Raw genomic sequence first — 18,331 nt, 5'->3', positions numbered from 1 at the left:
CCCTTCTCCCTCAGCCCTCAGCACCAGGGAGGGCCAGGGGAGGTCTCCAGGGCCCCCAGCAGCTGCTCAGGGTCTGTAGGATTTTTGCTTCAGCCTCCCCACGCCGCTTCTTTAGGTCTTGGCAGATGGTTGGGTGAAGGCACGGCTCGCTTTGGTCTTCACCTGTGGCTGTGGTGATGCTTCTCAACTCCAAAGTGCAGCTGTGGTGCAGCCACAAGGCTGGTAGCCCAACTGTCTCATCACCCCCAGCATCAAGATGTTTTTTTTTTTTTACCCTACTCAGACCCTTATTACACAAGGAAAACACTGGCAGTGTTTTTAGAATCACCACTGGTTTTAGGGTGCTTTTTAGCAACCCATGGTGTTTTTTTGACTCAAAGGATGGGGCTCAGGCTGTTGCATAAGTGTCACTACTATTTTCCTTTTGCGGAGTTTTATTTTCTAAATCTCTCCCTGGAGTTACTCAGTTTTTAATACTATTCAGATATGCACGTGAAACCCCTCCCTTTCCCTCCTGTACACCCATGCTCCTTTGTAAGAGGAACACACACAGAAAAGATACTTGCTTATGCTCTCACATGCCAGGAGCCAGGGAATGTGAAATGATCCAGAAACCCTATCTTCCTTCCATTGTTTGTCCCTGCACACAATGGTTATGACCAACAAATTACTAAAGACAACAGCGGTATGGAAGGGTTTCCTGTCTCTTTTCCCAATGCCCATAGGGAGGATGGACACAAGAGTCACCCCAGTGTGCTGTAGGGAGAGGTCTGGTCTTGTTTTTTCCCCCTAAAGCAGCCAGTGTAGCAAAGACCCCAAGTTTACAGTTTTTGCTGGATTACTCCCTTGTTAAATGCAGCTTCTCTGTGAAAGAATGTATCAGCAAAACCCTTTGTTTAGAAGGTTCCCTTTAAAAACACAGGTGACAAAAATCAATCTTGTTATGGAGGTAGAAGTTTGTTTCTGTTGAGATCTACTCTGCAAAATCTGCGACTATACAGCATTTTGTGCTCTAACCTGCAGAAAATTCTGAGGACCTCCAGCTTCCAGGATATTTTTAAAAATAAAGAAAAAAAAAACAAACTATTTATATTTAAAAACTCAAGTTCTTCAACTTTTAACCTTCAAATGCGTAAGGCAAGCTTAGCAGGAAAACTTAACTATAGAAGTGGCTGATCTCATGTGCTTCCTGCCTGTCTCACTCAATCACACCATTTTCTATCTTCAGAGAGACTACAGCCAACCCACGGTTAACACAGAACATTCTCATACAACATCCTTCGCTACACAGTCAAGAAGAACCTCAAACATGGCCTTTATTTCAAAAGCCTTTTGAAATTCTGCATTTTCAGTAACGGTTACTAATGAAGGAAATTCTTATCAAAATGAACAACAAAAAGTACCGTCAGAACCAACTTTTTTCTATTACTTTCTAATGCAGCATATGTGAAATATAAACAAGCCATACAAATACTTTACACAGTAAGATTATTTTACATTCAAGTCAATTTATAAATAGTAATTTTAGGCAAATTAATAAAACATCATACAAAGACAGAAGTACAACCTCCATCTTACCCCTCTATTTTCATATTAAAATGTAAAAAATTCTCCTTGGCACAATAAAAAAATATTTATGTGCATATATATACAGTCTTTTCTCTCTGTACTCCAAATATTAACAAAAACATTTTAAACACATTGTTCTTGTTTGCATGAAATGATAGTACAACTTATGAATATAATTGAGAAAACTCCCTTTTTTCTGAAAGAGTTAAGAAATCTACAACAAAAATAAAAATGAATTGCTTTTAAGAATACTGGTCAAAAAACCCTCAAGGTTGTACTGCTTCAATCAATGCAGATGTCTGAAGTTTTGTTTATGTTAATGATTTAACAGTGCATTGAAAGTCTTCTTTTAAGGGATTTAATTTTTAAGTACTGAAAATCAAATTCTCACACAAAGAGTAAACAGCAGTTTCCAACTCCACAGAAACTTAAGCAATGGGAAAAAAAAAATAAATATTTTGAAGCTTTTAGAAAAATCTGGTTGCAATAAAAAAAGATTTATAAAATCAAAGCTAAGTTAAGGTAAGAAAAGGTGGCCCAAAAAAAAGTCTTTATCTCAGTCTTCAATATAAAACAGGGGAAGACAACATGCTTTTCTTTGCTTTTTCCATTATTTCATAGCTCATGTACCTGCAGTTGTTGATCTGCACCCACTTTCAAACAGATCCCTTTCACAGTTAAATTTGCAGACTCTTAATTGTTTTTAAGGCTGTCATCACTCTCTTCACTGGAATCAAAAACATCACTGAATCGGAAAACCTTTTTCTGTTGATTGTCTGTTGAATCAGCAGAACTGAGCTGTTTTCCTTTTCTACTTTCTAACTTTTCTTCAAATTCCGGAAGCTTCTCTTCAAAAAGATAATCGATAATTTCTTTGAAAAAAAGAAAAAAAAAAGTTGTCTTAACTGGACCTGCAAGGGAACTGGATGCCATGAGGAAACAGGATCTCACAGGCAGAAATTATTTCATCAATTCTAACTACAAAGATCTTACTATTCCATGGTAATCACACTGATTGCAGAGTAGACCACACACATAAAAGTACATAAAAAGATACAATGAAAAAGCACAGGCAAAGCTTTTAAAGCCAAGGTACTAAAGAAAAGGGATTGATAAATATTGTATGAAGACACAATTGAAAGTAAAGTGTTACAAATAAAAGCACTTAGGAAAATAAGTATAAAGTATATATTTACAAAGTATAAATAAGTATATATATATATACACACACTTACGTATAAAGTATAAAGTATGTATTTTAGGCAATTTACTTAGGGAGAAAAATTAAGAAAGAAAAGAAAACTCCAAAGTAGAATATGTGTCCTCTTAGATTCTAACAAAAACATTAAGGAGTAGATAAAAACAGCTGGAATACTGACCAGAAAACGTCTTTTTTTGCCATAAAGGAACATAGGAGACTTTCAGCTTGTAAAATCTGGCTCGAACATAGTCTTTAGGAACACCTCTGAAAACAGAATTCAAAAGATTAGTGATGCAACAAACTAGTACAGCCTACTTGTAGCTGAGTTACGATTTCCTGAGAATGACGCCAGTCCAACAATACCTTCGATTCAGGCAGAAGAGGCAGATTGTGCAACCTAATTAAAACAGCTTTTTCAACATAGTAATTCCCCTTAAGGTAAGCACCAAAACCATATCATTACATGCATGTACTATACATTTAGTAAAAAGAAAGAAACAGAGCTGAAAAAATGTGGAAAAAGAAAAAAAGCACTACACAGAAAGTCTAGAATTGGTAATTTCACATTCAACACTAACTGCCTGGAAGAAGACTATAATACTGTATCACACATTGCAGTAATTATCCCTTCCACTATTCATTCATTAGCATTTGGAAAAATCCTTTTTCAAAGACTATAGCACAGATTATGTAACAGTTTTAATACATAGACAACTTTGGGAATACAACAAGGGTTGCCTGAAATAGTTAAAATAAAGTTTAAATGTTGCTAGGTATGATTTATCATGCCAGGATATACAGTTGTATAATATCACACTAAATAGTGTTTTTTATGGTTGCAGAGACCTAAGAATGTTGATTCCTTTGGGGATTTTAAGACAGTCTGCTTCAACTATCTTTTCTATTCATTTAAAAAAAAAAAGTTTTTACCCAACAATGTCACTGAGTTCTTCCCAGTTTACTTCATCGGCATCCTCCACTTTCATTTCATACAACCTGTGAACATAACACAGAGGCAGTTTGCAGGCAAAATTCAAGACATAATTTAATAACGTTCACAGCTTCCCTAGTCAAAAGTTACAGGATTTTTTGTCCAAAAAATGTGATTGCAAGCCTGTCTGAAACTGCAGGTATACTGTTCACAACCAGCACACTTTTATAAACACAGCTTGGAACAGTAAGAGATACAAAAACGTTCCAGCAACTCTGAACTGTACCTTTTAATAAGATTGATCTTGGCCTGTAGTCCTCTGGTCCCCCTATATAACTGCTGCCCTTTGGTTATCTTGTTTGTTACAATCGAAGTCCTTTGAAAACACACAAAAAAGGCTGCTGTCATTTCACGAAATCCCAAGCATCAAAAGGAAGCAACTTCAAGGTGCCTTTGTTACAGCAACGATGCAGCAGCTATCAGGCTTCATGATCACAGCGTACAGAAAACTCACCACAGCTGGCAAGGAGTTATTTGTTTCAGACATATTTGCAATACCTCTTTTGTAGTCTACAACCTATAACCTATCCTGCCAAACAAACATCAAGTTTGAAACTGTTCTTCAGAAAGAAGTGAAATCTGTTGGGGAGAGTACTTAACTATCTCTATTTAGTATAAAACCTTACCATTTCTGTTTACATTGTCTCCAATACCTAGTTCCCACTTTAGCTTCAATTTCATTCCATGGCAATTTCTGGAGAAGTTTCTCACGTTCTATCAAGAAATTTCTACGTGACTTTTCAGATGATGAAACAGATTTTGCATCTTCTGACTCCATTCCTTTTAGAAACACCTCCTCCACTGCACGCATTAACTTCTGGGTCTCTTCCTTTGACCAGGGACCATAATTAATTGCTAAAATGGAAAAATATTCACAGTTAAGGTAAAATTCATCATAAATTACTAGGAAAAAAAAAAGCAAAACTGCAAATGCTTCACTTTGCCTTATTTTTATTTACAGGATCAGTTTCTTACATGCTCCCTGGACACTCTTCTGCATATCAGATTTGAAAAGGAAATTCACTCTAATGATAGGAGTTCAGCCTAAATAATAGCACAAGCTCCTAGTTTCTATCTTAAGACCTAGCTCTCAAACTCCTCTCACTCTTCCCACAAAAGCTTCTGTTTAGACAGCAGAAGTGTCGGTTCCATTTAAAAAAGAATTGCATTAATCCCATGTCCTATTCTCCAGACCCCACCCTTTTTTTTTTTTTCCTAGTTGGAGACTGTTCTTATCCTTTGTCTGAAATCACAAACAACGGTTTACAAAAAAGGAACCACCACCACCACCAATTAGTTAAAGAACAAGCAAACAAACTCACTCCAGCGATTTTTCAAGAGTTTCTGTAATACACAGACTTAATTGCTTTTCTTAACAATTACGTACGGGACTTAATTTCAGAGTATTTCATAGCAACTGAGAGGTTAGAACGGGACATCATCTCAGAAATCTTCTTCCAATCATTGCCATGGAGAGCATGATACTTCTTTAGTTTTTCTTTTTCTTCTTTGGTATACCTGGTAGAAAAAATAGGCACTGCCTCAGACACAAATTCAAACCCCTGCAATGCCTTAAGAAAGCTGTACTCTTCACAGATGTTTCAATGTTACTCATGACTACAATTTCAATTTATATATCAGAGATTTACAAGAACTAGTCAGAAAAATAAACTGCCAATTAAGTCACAGGAACTAGCACAAACCCAAAAAATTATTTTCATTTGAACACTAAATATGGATACAAACACCAGAGAATTATATTAACCTTCTCTTAAACTCCTTCAAATTACTGGCTTACCTCCCTTTATAATTATTCGAGTCAAACATCTTCCTTGCTCGGTAATATATCAGCCGCCAGGCTCGTGGTATGCCCTCAGCTAGAAGGAAAATGATTCAATTTTAAGAGACATTTTTTACACTGGTGAGGCCACTTAAAAAAAAAAAAAAAGAATTTTTCATAATTGTGTTATAAATGATAAATTCTCTCCATTCAAGATAAGGCACTCTACAACTCAGGAACTGCACAGGAAAGTCTGGATAGGATCTCCTGAAGACTTGCAGGGAGATAATTTCTATGACCATGGTAAGATTGTGAACACTGACAGTTGGTAAATAATTCTGTGTACCTTTGTGCATGAATATTCAAAACTGAACCTCTGAACTCTGAAACACAAACCTACTACTCTATAGCTACAGTTTGCACGGACTGGGTGTAGGCTGTTTGTTTGGTGTTGTGTTTGTTTGTTTGTTTTTTTAATAACATTTGGATTAAGTGCAAGTAATGTACCGAATGCTCCCAGCAATAAAGAGACATAAGACAGCCAGCAATTAGGAGGCTGACGACATATCGTGCTCTTGCATGCAGAGTATTTCAGTTAGGAAAAGCATAGAATGGAGGCATCCAGTGAAAAGAAAGCAAAGATCGTGGCTGAAGAAGAGATCCTTGAAGTGGGGGAGTTTCCAGAACAGAAATGACCTCACCGATGGGAAGGGAACCATGCAAACATGACAATGCAAGTGGAATGACTGAGCATGTAAAACTCAAAGAGGATCAAGTCTGCAGCCTCCTTGGAGGTTAAATACGTATCCAAACCCATTACAGGTTGTCACTCACTGTCTTGACTGTAATAACAGTAAAGAACCAACACCAATTGGAGAGCCACTAAGCAGCTTCATCGCAGATGTTACAAGATGAACATATTTCTTGTATGAAGCAAGAAGTCTTCTAACCAAGAGAGAAGTCTAACAAGTAAAATGAGGAAGGAGGAAGACTGTACCTCCTGCAAACACGATCTTAGTAACCGCAATTTTATTTGCTTCCCTAGCATTTTGGAAAACTAACTACTTAGTTCATGACCTAATTCCTTCCAGTTTATGCCATCACTGGGTCTTGAAACTGCCCTCTATTTATGTGCTCAAGGAACAGTTAAATTAAAGACAATATTTAATCATGCCTGCCATTAATAAATCACTGAACTTAGTTATGGCCTAGCAAATAATGAACCTTAAGCCATAAAATTCAAATGCAAGTATAAGATTTCATTGTGACCAGCAGCACTTACAAGTTTTTTAATCTCTAACATTTTCATGACCTAGAACAAAAAATAACAGTATACTGTAGAGATTATCAACTACAAAACCTCAGCAGCATGTTCCTTTTTTCTGCCAGCTTTACCAACATCTGTGCTCTTCAATTAAAAAACATTTGTGAATATAGTGGTATCAGCAGTTTGTGGAATGTAAGGTTCATCTATTTGAAACGGGACTTTATGCTTACCAAGTTTTTCACAGAAGAGATGTCGTGCTTTTAGGCGATTGATAGTGTGTTTCTCTTCTGGATACCTTGAAGTAAACAGGAGCTTTTCAGCACTGTCTATTCCAGTCAGTGCCATGAACTCTTCAATGTTTTTCCTGATTTGATCATTTTCCTTCTGGGAAAATCTGCCAAACTTGATAGGAATACCTAAAATATACAGAAAGTATTATTAAAAAATTATCTTTTATCTTTCACACATTACATTTCAGGTTTACAGAGATGTTTTAGTAAATGTATAATGGAAGATCAACAGATGCAAAAGGTAAAAAGGCAAATGAAGAGAAACTAAACAAGAGCTGGGAGCAGGTAACCTATGCATGTACTTTGGACTATAATTTGATGATGAGGTTGTAGATGCTACAAAACAGAAACCACACTAACTGCAATTAAATATATTACAACAAAAGCCTACTAGAAAAATGCATGTTTTACGTATACAAGCCTGTCACTAAATAAATTCATTAACTGTTGCTGAATTGAAACTAATTGAGCTTGGATGTGACAAGACACAAAAGCAAGCTGTTTCTGCTCTGTCAAAACATTAGCACAGCTCCACACTTCCTCCTCCCTGCAGCATTCTTTGGGGGTCTCACCTTGTTTTTTAAACTCTTTAAATCTCATTAGATCTCTTCCAGCCATCTTCCTGATTGAATCTTCTGATATTTGCCTCACGTGAGGAATAAACTCCTCCAATTCTTGTTTTGCAGCATCTAAATCGAATAATGAAAATGATACAGAGTCCAGAGACTCATCGCCATCCAGGCTGACATCGCCAGAAGTTACGGTTTCAGTACACGTACTACTCCGGGCCTTCTTTGACACTTTGGGTTTTGGTGTCCTGATTAAAAAATAATTTTAAAAAGTAAACTAAAATACAAAAATAGAGCTTTAAAAACAGGGGTTTTGATCGTATCTCTACATGTTGAGCATCTACATGAACATGTTCGCTAATTAAATAACAAGGAATACTTCCCACATCCATGCACCCCAGCCCAGCATAAGCCTTTAAACACATGTGAAATTTGGGATTTCCATATTCACAGTATTCAAAGTTTCTGAAGTCTAGAAAACCCCAGCTTTCCCAAGAACTCTCACACATGGATATGCAGAAGAAACACTGTCCCTCACTACCCCAGTGGCAACACAGAACTTTTCCTTCTTTTTCTTATTAGCGAGAGCTAAAGAACACTTTTAACATCATTTTTTATTTTAACTGTCAGCTTCAGTCCATTAAGCTTGAAAATGGATTAACTTCACGTTCTGGCTCTGATCCTACACCATATGATAGCATACCGACTAGTGGAGAGACTCATCTAGTTTTTACTTGGACAGAAACAATGCTTATAACTGAAATACTCAAGCATATTTAAAATAATAATAAAAAAAATTCTATTACTCACAGTACTTAAAACCGTGGGTTCTAGACACTGTAAAAGTACCAACTGCTATTTACACAAGCATTTGCACAGACCTTTATATTCTTTAGTTGATCTCTGTGGGTTTTTTTTTTTTGGTAAAAATGCACAATATAAAGACCAAACTTAACAACTGGAATCTATTCCCCCTTCCTTCCCGCACCCCCCTTTTTTTTTTTTTTGCACATAATTTATTTCCATACCTACATTTTTTAAACAGAAGGAATCTTATTTATTCTCACTTAATGCAAATAAACTTACACTGTACATTCATAAAATAACTAAGCTCTAAAAGTAGGTCTGTAATATCTTAACATTTAGGATTTTTAAGCTGTTTTTAAAAATACATATAAAACAAACTGAAAAAGAATCTGGGACTCAAATTATGTGATATGAACAGTGGGGTAGAAAAAAATCTAAACTTACGTTGTGTCAGAGTCTGAAGAGCTTTCATCTGTGATATAAGCTTTGCTTTTAATCTTTATGGGCCTTGCTGGAGTTCTTGTGGAAGACTGATTAGTCTTTTCAGTAGGTTTTGAAGACTTAGCGGGTGCATTCACAGAAGCTTCACACGCAGCAGGAGAAGCATCACAGTCACCATCTTCATGGCATGGCTTGGACACTGCCACACCCCCCTCTCCTCTGGGTGATGGCAACACCGTGTCCTCCTCTTGCCTATTTTGTTCTGGAGATGGCAAAAGTGACTGGTCAACAGATACAGCTGCGTCCTCTTGCATATCTTCGGTAATACTGGCTCTTCTTTTCTTCTTCTTTTTCTTCTTCTTCTTCGCAGGTTTTTCATCATCACTCCTATCTTGTATCTCTGAGGTAGGCTGCTCGCTTACTTCATCCTCTTCTGGATGTTTTTTTTTTTTTTTCTTCTTAGCAGACTTTTTTATATAAACGTAATCAGCTTCATCCTCCTGACAACTGCCAATGCAATGCTGATTTACTGAGATGCAAGTTACGTCACTTTGGCCATCCGTGCTATCATCATGTTTATGCTTCTTTTTTTTCTTTTTCTTTTTGGGAACATCTATCACAGCTTCATCACTAACTTCAGGTTCCAGGACTACATGAGATTCAGCTAATGAAAGCTGTTCCTCCTCTTCCTCTCTTTCTTTCTTTTTCTTTTTCTTCTTCTTTTTCTTTTTATAGACTTCACTGCCCTGTGCTGCTTCATCTTCAAAAAGCTCTACATCTTGTATAGTTTCTTTTTCATCATCTTCCTGTCTCGTGTCGCGTTCTTTGCGTTTTTTCTTTTTCTTCTTGAGATGCTCCCGAACTTGAAAATCCTCTGCACTTGCTTCTTCTGTCATATTTTTTCTTACCTTAAAGAAAATATGAGTTTACTCAAGCACCGTAATATAAGCACCTTTATATACTATTGAACAGTAAAAAAAAAGTTACTAGAAAACTACTGTAGAACAATTCAGTATTAACTTAGAAACATAACAAAGATACTTGCTTTTCAACACAGCAAATTGTGTGAAGTGACCGGACCGAAGCGATGCCCTCTTCATCAAACAGATGTGCATCACAGCTGTATTCAGCTTTAAAAACGCCTTCCTGGAACAACAAAGACACATTTCAATAACTATTAACGTTGAGCTACAATAACTACACGGTAATAGGCTGAAGTATTCAATTCTTCTTCCAGCCTTGAAATAGCGACAAGTTAAAAATAATAAAGCGTTAAACCCAGCAGTGCTGCAACCCAGCTCTGGTGGCAGAATCACAGCACCAGCAGCTTCTGACCGGGCTGTGACCCAGCGCCGGCTCTGCCTGTGCTCAAACCGCTCCACGCCGAGCCCGCACCGACCCCTTGACAGGAACCAACCCCGAAAACTCCAATTACTCAGCGCGGGCAGGCATGTTTTAACATGTTTTAGCACGTTTTAAGCCATTTTTCGCCACCAGCACGCGCAGACCCCCCCCCACAGAGCCTCCTCCAGCCCCGCCACCTCCCCACGTCCCCCCCCCCCATAGCAGGGCCTCGCCCCGCTCCACCACAGCCCCACCACCGCCCTCAGCCTCCCGGGAGGGGGCACCGGGAGGGGGAAGACACCCCAAAAACACCCTCGAGACCCCTTAAGGACCCCCTAAGGACCACCTCAAGACCCCCCTCAGGGCCCCCTCAACCCCTTAAATACCCCCTGAAGGCCTCCGAGGCCCCTCAGCGCCTCCCGCCGGGCCTCAGCGCCCCACGCGGCCCCACCGCGTCCTCCCCTCAGCGGCTCCCCCCCGGCCCCCGCTCCCCGCCCGCTTCGTTCCCGTTGCCGGAAGCGTTCCCGGCCGGAGCCGCCCCGGCGCGGACCGCGGCGGTTGCTAGGAGACGGGGCCGCCGCCGCTCCGGTTCCCCCCCCCCCCCCGAATCCGCCCCTCAGGGCGGGTGGCGGCCTCTTTTTTATTATTTTTCTGACTCTTTTCCCCTTTTTTTGTTGCCTTTGGACGCGCCCTCGGTCCGCGAGAGGCTGGTTGACCGCGAACGGCGGCGGAATTCGTTCTCCGCCATGGCGGGAGGAGGAGGAGGAGGAGGAGGAGGCGGAGGGGGGGGGCCCCCGCGGAGGCCGCTGTGCTTGGCTGAGGTGGAGGCGGGCAGCGACAACGAGAGGCTGGGGGTGGCCCGGGACAGCATGCTGCGCAACCCCCGCATCCTCAAGGTGAGCCCCGGGACCCCCCCGGCACGGGCACGGGACCCCCAAGGGCTGATCCCGGGCCCGGGCCCTGCCCCCATCTCCTCCCTGCACCGGTACCCCCCGGGCCCGGTCCTGATCCCGGCTCCCCCCTGCCCTGGTCCTGGTCCCGATCCCTACCCCCGATCCGCCCCCCACCCTGCAGCCGGTCTCGGCTCTCCTCTCCTCTGGTCCCGGTCCCTGCCCTGATCCCCTCCCTGCACCAGAACCCCCCCGTCCCGGTCCTGGTCCCGATCCCACCCCCGCCCTGATCCCGGTCCCGATTCCGCCTCCCCCCTGCCCTGGTCCCGGTCCCGATCCCAATCCCTCCCCCCCCACACTCCCTGCTCCTGGTCCCGGTCCCGGTCCCAGCCCCGGGGATCGCAGCCCCCCAGCCCGGAGCCGCCTCCCCCGCTCAGAGCCGGCTGCAGCTCAGCTCCCGGCCCCTGGGTGGCAGCAGCCGAAAAGCTTCCACCGCTCCCGGCAGCTGCTGCCCCCCCCTCGCCGGGCTGGGGCCGTGTTCTCAGGGCTGGGGGGCTCCGGGGTTGGGGAGGTCCAAGGGGGTCCCGGCCGCTGCCTCTTCTCCTTGGGAGGGCAGCCGCTTCTGCTCAAAAACGCCTGGCTTTGGGGGTTTTGGGGGGGGGGGTTCTTACCCCCTCGTGGGACAGCGGTGACATTTAAGCTGCTGCTGCCCAGCCTGCGCTGTGGCTGTCTTGAGCTTCCATGGTCATCGCACACACACACCCGGTACTGTCAGGCCTGGAAGTCAGCTGTAAAACTATGGAATAGCACAGAAAACGGGAGTCCTGCAACACTTGCTATCTGCTCTTTCTCATGAAACTTAAGAACTTAGTTTGGAAATGATGGTAGGAGGGCAAAGAAAACAAGTGAGTTCTGTGCTATGACTCAAAAGTGATTATCATCATGATTAATCCAAAGCTTCTACGTGGTTTATTCCCTCTGGATCCTGTAAATTTGACCGGCAGTGACTAACTTTGGTTAAAGTGAAATTAGGGCAGTATTTCCTTGCCTAGCTACCTGCCCCAGAAGGATGTGGCAGACCCAGGTGCGAGCAGGGCACCCAAACTCATTTTGTGCTTGCGGTGATGTCCCTGGGTATGGAAGCAGCTCCTCTGGTGGCTGGGGAAGGAGAGGAGGCAGCGCAGCACCTTCCCAATCACTCCCAACCATCTCTGCCTTTCCTAGAAAAACAGGCTACTAAATACATTTTTAGATAATACATAAATATAAATCAGAGGCGTATATACTTATATGATATTTAAGGTAAGTTAAGGCATAATTGCAAGGGCTGATCCTGCTTGTCACAATGCATTCACATTCCTGAAGTTGAAATATGTACAACCACCAGTCAGCACCATCAAATTCTAGGTCTAAGAATTTATAACTGGGGTAATGCTGCTAAGAGTGGCTCTTCTTCTGTAGTGCATATAGGGCAGGTAGATTGTATGCAGTCGTGAAGATTATGTCAGTTTGGGAGAGATTTGTCCACCTGGACTGGGCACTCAGCCAAGCACTGCCTGTCCTGGTTCACTGTTGCCTCCTCCCATTGTTTGCAGCACTTTGCCCAACCCTAGCTCTAGGGGGGCTTGAGTTTTTGTCCTGCACAACTGTTGCAGAGCACCTTGGCTATGAGATTGCTGAGCAGTTATAAACCGTGGGATGTTTTAAAAAGATTCAAACAGGATTTCAGCTATCTAGCCAGGTGAAATTAAAACTGGACCTAGTTTTGGAGAAAAGTTGTAATAAATTTTAGCATTCTGGACAACTTCTCTCAGAGCTTCTTTTTCAAGAGAGTTTCCTTCACAGTAAGCCAGCTGGTAAGGATGTACAGAGATCTGCAGGCACCTGATGCAATCCTCCCTCATGCATGAAGTAACTGGGCTGCTAACAGCGACACTTCTACACTTGGAACCTGCAGTAATTCCACATCACAGTAAATTACAAAAAGCGCAGGCAGCAAATTCTGCTGCGATGGGATGGCAGCTGTGGCAGATGCACTGGTGGTACATGCTCACAGCACCAGCCCTCTGCCACGTCTCCTCTTCGTGCTTCCAGCTGCAGGCCTGGATCCCTTTTTCCTCCAGGGGAGCCCTGCAAACTCGGCATTTTGGAAACAGCTGCCCAAAGGGTTGGCCAGCACGTCCCAACCCTCACGCTGTGTGCTGCCACCTGAAAACCAAAGACACAAAGATGGTGTAAAGGAGGGGACAAAAGCTTTTGAGACAACTGCTGCTTGGATGAGTGCTTCTAATAGCCAAGGGAGGGCCCTGAAGAATGCCCAGCCAGCACTGAGGTTCACCAAGCAGCAAATACAGAAGAACCTGAGGCCCAGGAGTCATGGATAGGATGCTTGCTCCCCAGCTTTCTTCCAACCAGCATTCAGTCCCTGACACCCTCGGTGCTCCGAGCAGTGAGCACAGGCAGTGGAAATGTGACAGTCCTCCTACTTTGCAGCAGCTAACTATAGGATCCCCATCCTTCTCTCCAATTCTCTCACATATCCTCCAAATGAGGCTCCACGTCCCCAAACAGAGGCCGCGGCACAGCCGACTGGCTGTGTTTCTGTCTGACCCTCCTGCCCCAGCGCTGCACAGCCCATCCTCCACCAGGACGAGTCCACACACGGCAGCTATCTCAGCACAAACACAGCATCTTTTCACAGACAGCCTTCTAAGGAATGGAGACAGTCTTATCCTCTCATAGAATACAGAGTAGCTTTTAGTTGGTCAAGGAATTAGTTTAGTTTAGCAACGTATGTTTTCTTGCAGCATAAAGCTGAGGGAAGTATTTCATCTAGTAGTGCCAGTAAAAATCTGAGCAAAGCACTTTTGGGTTCTTTGTTTTTACCGGTGAAAGCCTTAGCAAAGCACTTTTCTCGGTAAAAACTTACCGAAAACCACTCTGTGGTACAAAAATTATTCAGCTCTGGGCAGGAAACAAGACTTCACTACGCTTAACACCCAGCAGACCATAATTAACCTCGACAGGGCTGCCAAAGTCATTGCATCGCCAGCCTGTAACAGGCCGTACCCCCGGTACGTGGAGGTAAATGTGAAATCACAGCTGCGGGACCAGCCATCAAAGCATGCTCTTACCTGCTCAGGTGTGTCCAGGGGGCATGCAGGGAGCAGGGGCTGGGAGCTGAAACAGCTTCAGAGCCGAGTAACACCCAGCTTGCATTCAGAAGCCCAAACTGAGTCTCAGAAGAAGAAAAAGATGAGCTGCTTCAGAATCAGCAGTTCCAAGGAGGAGGAAAGGGGCTTTGGATGCTAAGAAAGGCTGGCACCTGTGAGAAGGGCCAGGCTGTGGCCAGGAGGGCTCAGTCCCACTCATCCGTGCTGCAAGAGAACCCGATTTAACAAACAGAACAAAATATTTGTTTTAAAAGCTTGTTATTTACATAACAACTGCTGCCAGGCTCATTTTATTGGTCTAAATGCCAGACCATTTAGGGTTCATTTTCCTAAGCTTTTCTCTTCAGTCCTAAGGGCTGGAAATTGGGTACCAAGTAAAGGCAGAAATCACTCACCACATTTTACCTTTTCCTTTAATCCCCGTTGAACCTTATCATGAAATATTTGTCAGCCATCGGACTTCGTACAGAGCAAGGCACTGCTGAGAGTTGTTGCAAACTCATTTTGTTTTCTGGAGACATTCATAGAAAGGACAGCTAAGAAAAGGAACTGGTGGCATTTTATCAAACTAAAATTGTGTCACGTCATGAAAAAAAAAAAGCTCTACTGATGTGAGAGACAACCACGGACAGGTGCATGGTATGAAAAAGGATATTTACTTCAAATTGCAAACCGCCACTATCAAAAACATCTCTTGCAACAGTAATTATTGAAAGGGCAGGTTTTCCATCACTCCGGAGCTGAAGCTTTTATTAATAGACCTGCATTGTGGCAGTAACAGGGCTTTTATGTGCCTGAATGTTGTGCTCAATCTTTGAGCCTTTAACCTTCACCTTACTCTTTTTTTTTTTTAAGCCTTCTCTCCCAGTCCATGCATCTTCTTAAGCTCTCCCCACACAGACGTACGGTGAGGCAAGGTGAACCTGTGCTGCTGCTCCTAACTCATCAAGCCCCGATGTGCCACTCACCTCTGTCATCCTCGTCCCCCTTTGCGCAAGGACGGCTAACCTGTGCAGGAAGAGGAGATGATAAAATGAAGGCTTCCCTAAAAATACACCCACAGCTGGATGCTCAGAGCTGTACGAGCTGGCAGAAACCATGCAGGTGCACTGTCTGCAGGTGGGACTGACAGAAAGCAAAATCATTCCCTCTCCCCAGAAACACCGAGATGGCACAGGTCCCCACAACCTCCTCTGTCCCCACGCTGTGCCCCTGCTCTGCCCAGCTGATCCAGGGCTTCAGGCAGCAGCAGAGACCCCAAAGCTGCAGCAGGGCTGGTCGAGAGCAGCCAGGAAGAGCCTCAGACGTGGCAAACACCAACAGCATCACTGCCCAGCAAAGCAGCTTCTGCAGGCATTCAGAGAACTTCTCTCAGGTGTTGGCTTTGTTGCTTTAAATAACCATTCTCTTTCCTAACACTCTCAGCTGTTTGGACTCAATGCATCTATTTAAAACTTGGTCAGGAACCAAATTTTAATTTGCCTGCCTCAGGTGAATAACCCCTGCAACACGGAGGAGAGTAGCCACAAGTGCTGGGAGCTGTGTTTGGAATAGGGCTGCCTTTTATTCGCTGTTAATTATACTATTTACCTCAAATCACTACATGTGCTGAGCGTTCTGCCTTCTGTGCTTGCTGCTCAGGGACGCTGAGGATTAATTAGTGTTTATGCAGCATTTTGTGTGCTTATTATTATTATTATACCACTAGTACTATTATATTTTTGCAATCTAAGGCCAGTATTGTGCTTTTAAAATGTATTCTGAAATGTCTACCCAGTACAGCTCAATAATTCATTAGAGAAATAAACTAATGAAGGGCTGGTTAGTCAAATAATCATTAGATTTGGTTCTGAGCTTTGTTTTGCCAATGCTCCGACTTCTAAGGGTTTTCTTCTCAGCATGAACTCATTTAAGATTTTAAATGAATTATTTGGTACACTAAAAATTAAACTCCTTGTGAGCTTTAGTACCCTCCCACATCCTGCACAGAAACCGCTGGAATAAATAAGGCATTTCCAAGAGGCAAGTAAACATTCTGCACGAGTGAAAATAGTGGATTTTTTTTTTTGCCTGGTTATTTGAAGATGGGATTTAGGCTGCAAAGTGACAGCGGTGATTCAGCGGGCAGAGGGGCGGCAGCAGCAGCACCGGGCGTTCAGAGCTGCTCACCCCAAAGACAGGCATGCAGGATGCAAAGCAAGCAAAAGGGCATTTTGATCCTTTATGTGAACAAAACAATGCAAATTGGTGAGATTAATAGGCCCCAAAAACATTACAAGGTGAATGCCTTTTATGTTCATGAAAATCTTCTATGTTTATTTGTCTAATACAATGGAAATAAAGCTTCAAAGGGCCTTTGATTTAAAAGTGCATTATTGAAGTCAGCCAGCACGATAATAACCATTAGACCGAATTGTTCCATTATGACCCTAACAGCAGAGAATATCTGTACGGCCCCTCGTGTGAGTTGTTGGTGATATAAAATCAGAAATCAGGCTAAAAGAGGAAAGAATGTAGGCAGAAAAGGAAAAAAAAATAAAATGACAAAAAAGGTCACAAATGTGTCCACTCATAAAATGAGGCTGCCTTACTAGCAGAGCACCAAGAGCTGCGTCAGCTGTAATATTTTGTGATGAACCTAGAACTCAGACTTTACTGTCTGAGAGATTTAAGAAACTTTGGGGGAGAGCCAACGCCACTTTATGGTGCTGGCCCCGAACCATTAAGCCAAAAGATGATTTTCAGGCTAATTCAAATCCAAGACACCATGCAAAATATCGGGGACATTTGAGTCCCTGTCAAACAGAGGGGAAACGTTTGTAATAATCCCCAAGGCTCAAACCACACGTATCTCACTGTTCTTTTCAGAGGTTATTCCATTCTGCCATTTCAACCAAAAACCTGATAACGCGCCCTTCTTCACAAGCTGTTCCCCCGAGACACTGAACCCACCGGGCTGAGAACAGCACCGCAGACCCCGCTGAAACTTTTAAGAGCACAGGAACATCTCTGCCTTATTTCCTTCCTACCCACAATAAATACCCCTCCTTTTCTGGAAGGGGCACAAGCAAATGTCCCGAGCATACAGGAGAAGCTGGAAGAGGCTCAGTAAGGACCCTGCTGGGCAGGGGGGCATTGGGCAGGCAACTGCTTCTTCATTTTTAAACCTTTACTAAAATCATTTTCCCCTCTTTTTAAGTGCTGCATAGCAGAATATAGAGCAAACAAAGCACATTCCCAGTGATCACAGGGACCAAGGTTTTCCGTTCCACATGTTTGCAAGTTTTTAGCCACACTTTCCCCAAGGGCAGATTGCTTTCCACGCAAATTCTTAAAGATGCTCTTACGCTTAATTATCGAATTGGAGAAGCCTTTGTCATCTTTCAGGGATTGTTTTGTTCTTGCTTGTTGCTCACGTTGTGCAATTAGACAGAACCTGAATTTCTAAGGATATTTTCTTTTTTAACCATTTGTACTTAAAATAAATTAGAGTATAACTTTTCAACTTGCCTGCATTTGAAGTGACGCAGACAAGTGAAAGTGGGGCCCTATTACTAGGTTTCCTATAACAGAAAATCTCAGTATCAGGGAAATCGCTGCAGTTTGATTTTTTTTTAAGTAAATCTACGTGCTGATTTGTGCCTAAAAAACTTACAAGTCAAACCTGATTAAAAATGATAGTGTAATGCCCCAGAAAAAAAAAAAAAAAAAAAAGGAAAAGCAAACACAGTGAGCCTTGTACTACTTAGTGAAGAGCAAGCTAGCCAGAGAAATAAAAATCATTTTCATCACAGGCTTCGGGCTGCTTGCCCAGGTAGAGGAGACCCTTTGTGTGCAGCGTGCTTTTTTAACTTCACAACGCCCTTTGCATTTGCTCCCTCAGATCACCTTCGTGGCTGCCGCATGTCCCCCGTGGTGGTTCCCAGGAGACACCAATCAGCTGGTCAGGAGGCGACTGTAATGACGATAATTACCATGTATTACGGTGTGTTAAAGCACTAATACATGC

At 42.7% G+C, this 18,331-nt stretch overlaps 2 protein-coding genes and 1 long non-coding RNA gene across 4 annotated transcripts in view; 1 reads left to right on the top strand and 2 right to left on the bottom strand.

Annotated features, from left to right (window-relative positions):
* Positions 1-1,298: 1,298 nt before the first annotated feature.
* Positions 1,299-10,424, bottom strand: TTF1 (transcription termination factor 1). The gene is made up of 11 exons (XM_068657005.1): positions 9,961-10,424; positions 8,919-9,823; positions 7,671-7,915; positions 7,039-7,224; positions 5,560-5,638; positions 5,149-5,279; positions 4,388-4,616; positions 3,988-4,077; positions 3,701-3,766; positions 2,949-3,034; positions 1,299-2,441 (listed from the first exon to the last, which is right to left on the bottom strand). The coding sequence occupies exons 2-11, from the start codon at positions 9,809-9,811 to the stop codon at positions 2,263-2,265; spliced, it is 2,184 nt and encodes a 727-aa protein (XP_068513106.1). The 5' UTR covers positions 9,812-9,823; positions 9,961-10,424; the 3' UTR covers positions 1,299-2,262.
* A 384-nt stretch (positions 10,425-10,808) lies between these two features.
* The window catches only part of CFAP77 (cilia and flagella associated protein 77), a 58,985-nt gene continuing 51,462 nt past the window's right edge, over positions 10,809-18,331 (top strand). Inside the window, exon 1 of the mRNA XM_068657010.1 lies at positions 10,809-11,155. Coding sequence (XP_068513111.1) covers positions 11,006-11,155 — 150 coding nt within the window. The 5' untranslated portion in view covers positions 10,809-11,005. The remainder of the gene's footprint in view (positions 11,156-18,331) is intronic.
* The window catches only part of LOC137842691 (uncharacterized), a 57,761-nt gene continuing 52,906 nt past the window's right edge, over positions 13,477-18,331 (bottom strand). The window contains exons 3-6 of one of the 2 annotated variants that reach the window (XR_011089165.1): positions 18,211-18,277; positions 15,291-15,330; positions 14,284-14,833; positions 13,477-13,858 (exon numbers count right to left, since the gene is read on the bottom strand). This is a non-coding gene — a long non-coding RNA (uncharacterized lncRNA). The remainder of the gene's footprint in view (positions 13,859-14,283; positions 14,834-15,290; positions 15,331-18,210; positions 18,278-18,331) is intronic. The other variant, XR_011089166.1, reaches the window with a different exon arrangement.

This window comes from Anas acuta, chromosome 20 (genome assembly GCF_963932015.1).
Source record: "Anas acuta chromosome 20, bAnaAcu1.1, whole genome shotgun sequence".
Taxonomy (NCBI): domain Eukaryota; kingdom Metazoa; phylum Chordata; class Aves; order Anseriformes; family Anatidae; genus Anas; species Anas acuta.
This window is presented reverse-complemented; position numbering and strand designations above follow the sequence as displayed.

What these genes read in the sequence shown, in the direction of transcription:
- TTF1 (XM_068657005.1), bottom strand. Translation starts at nt 9,811, where the DNA reads ATGACAGAAGAAGCAAGTGCAGAGGATTTTCAAGTTCGGGAGCATCTC. An exon ending in TCTCTTCTGTGAAAAACTTG is followed by an intron (nt 5,639 to 7,038) that starts GTAAGCATAAAG and finishes TTTTCCTTCTAG; the next exon opens with CTGAGGGCATACCACGAGCC. An exon ending in GAACTCAGTGACATTGTTGG is followed by an intron (nt 3,035 to 3,700) that starts GTAAAAACTTTT and finishes TTCTGTTTTCAG; the next exon opens with AGGTGTTCCTAAAGACTATG.